Source organism: Thalassophryne amazonica, chromosome 19, assembly GCF_902500255.1.
Source record: "Thalassophryne amazonica chromosome 19, fThaAma1.1, whole genome shotgun sequence".
Lineage (NCBI taxonomy): Eukaryota > Metazoa > Chordata > Actinopteri > Batrachoidiformes > Batrachoididae > Thalassophryne > Thalassophryne amazonica.
The window spans coordinates 31,179,237-31,188,291 of record NC_047121.1 but is presented as its reverse complement, the minus strand read 5'-3'; the positions used below and the strand labels follow the sequence as shown (position 1 = coordinate 31,188,291).

Here is a 9,055-nt window from a genome sequence, read left to right as displayed (position 1 = left end):
ATCAGCTGCTGAGAGGTTAGACTATCTTTTTACTTTCCATGTGTATAGATCAGTCAACCCTGAGGGTAGAGGGCCTGTCACAGTGGTGTACATAGAGCTGCTCATTACAGCGTATCGTCTACGCTGTAATGAGCAGCTCTCCACCCACTTCACGTGGAGTTTTTTCTCAATACGCAGCAGTATGTTGAGGGCTACGCGCGTAGGATGGAAGAAATTAAACCTGTTTAATTTTCTTCAGCGTACAGCACAGCATGGAGCCTTCACGCGATGCTACTGTCCGCTATTGTGAGCCCGCCCACGCTTCAACACGGTACTGTGCGCCACTTCACATCTTCCTGTTGTTCTTCTGGAGCTATAAATACTGCAAGATCGTTGCTTCACTTTATCATACTGGACTAATTATATGAGGACTGTTTCACTGTGTTGCATCGTTTCGTAAAAGCCTCTCTCTCTCTCTCTCTCTCTCCTCTCTCTCTCTCTCTCCTCTCTCTCTCTCTCTCTCTCTCTCTCTCTCTCTCTCTCTCTGTTTGTCTAATCAGAGCTGTGACTCTTTAAAATAAAAGCACACTCGCTGCATAAAGAAAATGACTGTTAAATGACTTTTTTGAGCCACACCATGCAGTAGAGAACAGAGCGCACTTCCACAGAGGCAGAAAATAGCACTGAAACTGGTGCATGGCACACACAACTGTGTGCACATTAAAACGCGAACACACGCAGCTGCAAGTACACACAACAAAAATATAAACGCAACACTTTTGGTTTTGCTCCCATTTTGTATGAGATGAACTCAAAGATCTAAAACTTTTTCCACATACACAATATCACCATTTCCCTCAAATATTGTTCACAAACCAGTCAAATCTGTGATAATGAGCACTTCTCCTTTGCTGAGATAATCCATCCCACCTCACAGGTGTGCCATATCAGGATGCTGATTAGACACCATGATTAGTGCACAGGTGTGCCTTAGACTGCCCACAATAAAAGGCCACTCTGAAAGGTGCAGTTTTGTTTTATTGGGGGGGGGATACCAGTCAGTATCTGGTGTGACCACCATTTGCCTCATGCAGTGCAACACATCTCCTTCGCATCATCCGTGAAGAGAACACCTCTCCAACGTGCCGAACGCCAGCGAATGTGAGCATTTGCCCACTCAAGTCGGTTACGACGACGAACTGGAGTCAGGTCGAGACCCCGATGAGGACGACGAGCATGCAGATGAGCTTCCCTGAGATGGTTTCTGACAGTTTGTGCAAAAATTCTTTGGTTATGCAAAGCGATTGTTCCAGCAGCTGTCGGAGTGGCTGGTCTCAGACGATCTTGGAGGTGAACATGCTGGATGTGGAGGTCCTGGGCTGGTGTGGTTACACGTGGTCTGCGGTTGTGAGGCTGGTTGGATGTACTGCCAAATTCTCTGAAACGACTTTGGAGATGGCTTATGGTAGAGAAATGAACATTCAATACACGAGCAACAGCTCTGGTTGACATTCCTGCTGTCAGCATGCCAATTGCACGCTCCCTCAAATCTTGCGACATCTGTGGCATTGTGCTGTGTGATAAAACTGCACCTTTCAGAGTGGCCTTTTATTGTGGGCAGTCTAAGGCACACCTGTGCACTAATCATGGTGCCTAATCAGCATCTTGGTATGGCACACCTGTGAGGTGGGATGGATTATCTCAGCAAAGGAGAAGTGCTCACTATCACAGATTTAGACTGGTTTGTGAACAATATTTGAGAGAAATGGTGATATTGTGTATGTGGAAAAAGTTTTAGATCTTTGAGTTCATCTCATACAAAATGGGAGCAAAACCAAAAGTGTTGCGTTTATATTTTTGTTGAGTATATGAACAAACACTGTTAAAGGCTGAGTATGCGCGTGTTTTGGGCGTATTTAAATGAAACAACGCCGCAATGAGCAGGTCTACGAATACGCCACTGTGACAGGCCCTTTACCTTCTTAACCCCCTCAACCAAACATCTATCAGTCAGCTAACAGCAGCAATAAACGAATTATAATGCATCATAAGTGAATCGTTGGCTCCACCCAGGAGGTAATGTTTTCACAGGCGTTTGTCTGGGAGCAGGATGACAAAGTAATGAACAGATGGAGATGGCGTGGCTGACTGACTGACATGCTGATGGAGAGCAATGTTAGAGCTTTTATCTTACAAGAATTGTACAAGCATTTTTAGGAGATTCTGAAACTGTGGTGGGACAAATTCGACTATAGCGGGGCTGTCACAATCTCGGTAGTTAAACAGTTTGACCCGCATTCAGCACATTGATCTGAATGGATACAACAGGTGTTTGTGTCAAATAGTGTGTGAAAGTAAGAGAGGAGATTTTACTGTGTGCAAGTACGATAAGAGCCATGCATTATTCCTCTGTTACTTTGAACCAGTGTCAAACTTGTTCAGATTTTTCCACAAATCTAGTATTCTGTGCATTTGAACTGGTAAATCCTACTTACAAACATTTACTGTACCCTGATAACTTTGATTGCTTTGTGTGTGAGTGTGTGTCAACTCTCCAGTTTTGCAGTGTTATACCCGTCTTTGTATGCTACTGCCATCATCTAAACATTTACCTGAAATTAATAGACATGTTTTCACCATTTTCAGGCAACTTGGTGATGAATAAGCTACGGCAGAGCTTCCGCCGGAAGAAAGACATCTATGTGCCGGAGTCAAGTCGGCCTCACCAATGGCAGACAGACGAGGAGGCGGTTCGCAGTGGCAAATGCAGCTTTGCAGTCAAGGTGACTCTCCGTCGCAGATAAACACACCTGCTTACATATGACTTGACAATTTAATATGCACACGAAGCCTGAACTGACTGTGACACAGTCACGCTTTGGAGAAGCTTCCACTCCTCTGGATTCCCCAAAGACACGGAGATTAATCACAATTATTTGGAAGCTGTGAATGTAGATTTTATCAGTGCTGCTACACATCGTCAAACCGGTGGGATGTTTTTGCACAGTTCTGCTTAACATTTGGCTTCTAGACTTCCAGATTTAGTCACAAAGTGCAACAAAATCTACAAAATACACTTTCTTTTTAGATGACAAGGAAAGTAAGCACAAAGTGCACATTGCTGCCTGTGTTGGAAGAAAAACAGAGCCTTACATTGACTGCACTTGGGCAAGGAAAACTAATTGTTTCTCTGCATACAGTACACTGAGTAGAATGGTGAACTGTGCCTCCTGACCAATAGTTCTAATGGCGACTTCATTGTGTTTAGGCAACAAAGCTTTAAATGTTCACCTTGTTGAAGAAAAAGAGGAAATAAAAAACTTCTGAGCTGGATGTTGTGGCAGATCAAGGGTTGTGTAGGTTTGTTTGACTGCATTGTGTTTGTGTATTGTCTGCTTTTAAAAAAAAAAAAAAAAAAACATAGTGGAATTGAAAATGTTTTTAGTGGAAGTGATCATTGGAGAAGACTATTGATGTTGAGGTTGACGTACACAGTACTTTTAAATGCCTCACCTTGACTTGGAAGAAAAGCTCACTCTTTTATAGCAAATAGCTGTAAAAGTAAAAAAGAGTTATGAGTAGGAGCTTTACCTATTTCACTTACTACTACCAGCACCAAAGGAGAAGGTAAGAAATCTGCATAGCAGTTTTTCCCCAATAACAAGTCAGATCTATAATGATTTTATATATATATATATATATATATATATATATATATATATATATATATCTTGCAGGATTTTTCTGGATGGAAAATGGAAAGGATATCAGCTGATCATTTTACTGTTGTTGGCACAAAGCAGCCAGCATGTGAGATGGATAATGCTGAATTACAGCCAGGAAAATAGGTTTCATGCATTTATGATAAGGAATGGTTTGTAGGTTGCGTAGTTGAGCAACCATGGCCTCTCCATCAACTTCACGAAGTAGACGAAGACTGGACTTCTCTCATGGTCTGCTACTGATCACCAGAATGCCTGCTGGTTGCCATTCCAGAACACGTGTTGTCTGCACCTGAGCTACAGTGACAAAGTGCAAGGTTTTATAAGCTTTCTCATCATGACAGAACATTAATTCAGAAGAAATTGATATCATTCCGTCTATGAACTCATATGTTTCACCACTACGGTGCCCAGATCTCCATGTTATTACCAATTTAGGACTAGTTGGAAAGTATGTACTGTCCACTTTTCTGTTTTGGAGAAGGAAAACATAAAAAATGTTGACACTCCATGTTTGACTCCATGTTAGTGGTCACACGACAGAAAAGGTCGACTTCTTTTTTTTGTTTTTTTGTTATTCAATATCAATGAGGTGAGAAAACAAGCTGTTTTTTGAGCAAGTGATTGTAAGATATGTACAATTATGTTGAAAGTTTCGTGACCATGGGTAGTTGCTCACATTGTGATTTTGCCAGTCAAAAAGTGTTGTTTTTTTAAGCCAGTCTCATAAGTTCTGAAAATTGAAAATCCATTTTTGCACATAAAAACATCACCACTTTGGGGATCAATAACTGAGAAACTAGAAGAGGTCAGTGTTTTCTGATGACGGAATCTGAAAGCCTTGGCCCAAAGTACCCAGGAAAGCAAATTCCAGCCAGATATCTTTGCTTGTTTGAGATATTGGTATCCAAAAGTGGCTACTCAGGACCATACACAATTCGCAAGTGTCAAAAATACGCACCACCATTTGTTTTAAAAGCCCATAGTTCAGAAACGCTTAAGATTTTCCACCTAAAACTTTGCATGTGTTCATTATACATGTAGAGACAACAACACAATTTTTTTTTTTAAGTCAAAGCTGAGTCTGTGACCGTGGGCTATTTCTGGAATTTGGTTGAGTTCATATGGAATGACCCAAAAGCAGACTTTTTACCCTTATCACTTGGAAACGCAAACATGCATGTTTAATTGTATTATGCCACGCTGCGAGTCCCCGTGATGTAACAGCTGCACACATGCACATCGCGATGGCGATGTTGAAAAGAAATATCATGCAGCCCTAGTAAATTTGTACTTTATCTGTAACTAAGAAAGCATTTGTAAATATTGACCATTAAAACTCTTTTCATAAAGGTCTTTAATGTTTGAACAATGACATGGGACTTTGTTGCAAAGGATATATGTGTTTGGGGCCTGGTGCAGAGATGTGGTTAACCAATTATCAAAATTGATGGTGATTAATTTAATAATTGATTAATCATCAAAGCTGTAGTTGTAAACCAGTATTGTACCTATTAAATTTTTTGTCCCCTTTAAGACTGCACACAGGGGTAACGTGGATAAATGTATGCGTAATAAAACTGTGTGAGTGTACTGAAACTGCACAAATTATGCCAATTGGGCGTATTTATTTGTAAGTTTCAAAACTCATGGATGTTGTTCACGATTAACAAAAAGAGGCTAGATGACCTTATTGTGCAGTACAAACACGGCTAGGCAAACACACAGTCATAATCAAGCAGGGGTTAGTGCCTCGAGCAAACAGTTTTCAGGAATGAGGCAAAAGGTGTAATCAAAAACACAGAGCAGATTTCAAAAACACGGCTAGGTAAAACAAGACTGAATAAAAGAGCTAGGATGTGTACAAACGATGACAAGATGGCAGAGGTGAGGTGGCTGGGTGGAGTTTAAATAGACTGGTGTTAACAAGGTGCACATAAGGTGAATGATCTAGAAAGGGGGCGTGGCTGGAGGACAAAGATTATACATGGACAAGATAGTGAGGAAGGGAGTGTACAAAGTGGAGTGATGTAAGAGACAAAGACACGTGAGCAGGTGTCAAGAGTGAGAGTGAATAGAAAGACAAAGCAGAAAGAAACTAAGTGAAAGACAATGGCAGGTGCAGGGTGTGGAGTGACCACAAACAAATGGGGTGAAGGAAAAAAACTGAGAACAGAGATCAAACAGAAACCTAGGACAGAATATAATATAATTGTGAAGAGGGCCAGGACAGAGCATGAATCATGAGAACTAAAAGCGAACCGAGATATAATAAGTACAGAAGAAAAACTACGTGAGAACCGATCGGAGAAGAAATGGAAAATTAAATACTAAAGCAAAACTAAACTGGAACTGACTAAGACATCAAAGTGGTTATATAAACTATAAGCAAAACAGAGACTACATGGTAACAGAAAACAAAACCCAACATTACAGCATAACTGATATCACAAAAGAGATGAATAAAATAAACAAGTGATAAACTAATGCTCAACAATGAAAACACAAACTGACAGAACAAAACTAGAACGGAACTGAACTATGGCCAAAGTATAAAAGTAACAAAGAAACAAAGTGGTAAGCAAAATAGAACACAGAAGAAACACATGATGAAAATAAACAACTAATAAAACAATGCTGGGGTAGAGAGGGAGCAAAAGAAAGGAGGGAAAAATGGAATCAAAGCCCTGATCAGGGCCAAAATGTGACATCTAGACCCTGGTTTGAATCATGCTCATGTTACTTGTCTGTGTCCTAGGACAAGACACTTAATCTCAGTACACCCAGCTGTAAACGGGTTCTGGCCTACGATGGAGAGGTAACCTGCATTGGACTGGCATTCCTGTCGAGGGGGAGTTGCAGATTCTCATCCACTTAACGCTATTAAATCAGCAATGCCCACTGGCAGCAGTGGGCCTCAGAGCCTATATAGAACAACCCGTTCAGACTGGTTGGCAATCCAGCTTCAGCTGAATTCAATACAGACTGTTTTCTATAACATTCAGACCTTTTTCAAATCTAGCTCATCCTACAAACTTGTCCAAGCTCAAGCCGAAAGAGATAAATGGACTGCATTCATGTAGAGCATTTCCATCTGCATCAGATGCTCAAAGCGCTCTACAATAATGCCTCACACGCACCCTGATGCCATACAAGGTGCTCACTACACACCAGAGGCAACTAGGGGATTAATGGCCCAGTCACATGGACTTAACGAAGGGCAACGAAGCCCCGACAAAACAAGAAATTTGGACTTTTCATGACTTTCGTTGGCATCGTTTAACCTTCGCTCAGCTTCGTTTCTGCAGCTGGCACTTCATCAGGATTTTTAAACTGTTGAAAAATTTGAACAAAGGGCAACGAAAACCTCAATTCGTCCGTGTTTCGTTTTGCTGTCGTTCTTGACGGTTTTTTAATCGTTTGTTTAGTTTTTGTAACATTATTGTTTAATTTGACTTTGTTCGACCAGCTGAATGTTTTCACACAGTGCAGAAGCCGGTTTGTGAGCGCTGAGGCTGCTGCTGCATTCCTGTGCCGTCAGAAATTACAGGGCAAACTCAGCCTGCTTGCTTGGATTTTTTTTTGTTTGTTTGTTTTTTTATCTGGGTGGGATGTCAGCTTCACTGGGCTCAGACACCTTACATAGGCCAGAATTAATCATTTGTGTGGATATAATGAATTATTTTGCCACAAGCAACTGCTGAACTTGAAACAACAAAAAGTTGTGTACAACAAAACAACAACAACAAAAAGCACTTGAATGCAGCATTAGTAGCAGCAGAAATAACTGCACATGTGAATCAATGCACGCATTCACATGCACTGATCAATTTACTGCTCTAATATATTCAATTGTCTTTACACTTATATTTATTCCCCCTTTTGACAGTTTTCTGTTATAAATCAATATATATGGCTTAGAACATGATACAGTGATACAGCAGTGACCACAGCATACCAGAAGGTTTTTTTTTTATTTTAATTGGAGCAAGAGGGAGCGCACAGCGTGTCGACAGACAATGAAGATTCTGATGATGAAGATGATCCCTCTTTTGTTCTGGACGAGGAACCAGAGCAGGTGGTCCACTGACGTGCACACAGATCTCCACAGATTCTGTTTGCAGTTTCTCCAGGACTCAGTGCTATGAGCTCTGTCCCAGCGCCGAGTCCTGGAATTCAGAGATGCAGGCACACACTGCTCCAGCTGTGGCTCCATGTGTGTTTCATTTAAAGCGTAGAGATCGTTAGCTTTGGTTTTGTTAAGTTCTTCTTTCGTCCCGTTTGCGCTCTTGCTTCGCAGACTGTTCGGTGATAAAGCTCTTTCATCCACCTTTTCTCAGCGAATTGTGACTTTTTTTTTACTTTTTTCCCTTCGTTCAGGAATCGTTGTGTGCCGTGTGACTGAGCCATAAGGACCTTGTCCAAGGGCCCTTAGTGATTTTCCAGTCAGACAGGGATTTGAACAGAGGATCCTCTGCTCTCAAGCCCGCTGCTTAACCACTAGGCTATCACCTTCCTTAGATGTCTGGAAGTGAGAGTGCAGGTGTGTGTGTGTGTGTGAGACACACACACAAGGGGGGGCATGGGAGCATTTGTCTGTGTGACACACAGAAGGGAGCGCACCAGGCGGGTTCTTATAGTGAGACAGCACAGCAGAGAAATAAGGTTGTTTGCTGTCCTCTCCATTGTCGGTGTACTGAACAGTGCCACAGTGAAAAGGACGCTGAGTGCACAAACATAGTGAGGAAGTTTGACGTCATGATCTCCCTCTAGCTGAATTCTAGCCACATTTACGCTGAGACCTCAAGGAATTCCAGCCTAATTCCAGTTTGCACTGTTCACATTCAGAAACAAACCTATACAGCTCGTGCTGGGTTCTAACCAAATTCCACTCCAGTAAGATTTCCAACCCCAGTCTGAACGGGGCCTTACACCATCATTATCTTTGTGTGCAAATGTTGTTTGGAATTGTCAGGAAAATCTGGTGATGAGTGAAAGAGTGGGATCCTTGACCAGGCTATCTCAGGCTTATTTTCTCCAAACTGGCCCTTGATGATGGGTTCTGTTGAAGTCTGGAAAAACATTTTTGAAAGAGTAGCTCATCTGACTGCCCTGCATTTCTTCTTGGACTTTTGTAGTCCCTCCAACTGCACTGCTTTCCACTGCTGGTGCAACCTACCATGCTACTCCTCTGCATCTCTACTCCCCCTCTTACTCACAGTTTCCTGTTCTCTGTGCCTCAGAGGAGCCCTGTTGTGTGGGTAGCAGTAGTTGCAGTGAAATTTTCACTATCACAACAAAGATTGATAAATGTCATAGATGGAGGAGAAAAGGAAGCAAAGTTAAAAGGTGGT

The 9,055-nt window shown here is 41.8% G+C and overlaps 1 protein-coding gene across 6 annotated transcripts in view; it reads left to right on the top strand.

Annotated features, from left to right (window-relative positions):
- numb (NUMB endocytic adaptor protein) overlaps positions 1–9,055 on the top strand; it is a 150,361-nt gene that overhangs the window by 102,941 nt on the left and 38,365 nt on the right. For all 6 annotated transcript variants that reach the window (XM_034159949.1, XM_034159945.1, XM_034159948.1 and 3 more), the window contains exon 2: positions 2,626–2,762. In XM_034159949.1, coding sequence (XP_034015840.1) covers positions 2,637–2,762 — 126 coding nt within the window. In that variant the 5' untranslated portion in view covers positions 2,626–2,636. The remainder of the gene's footprint in view (positions 1–2,625; positions 2,763–9,055) is intronic.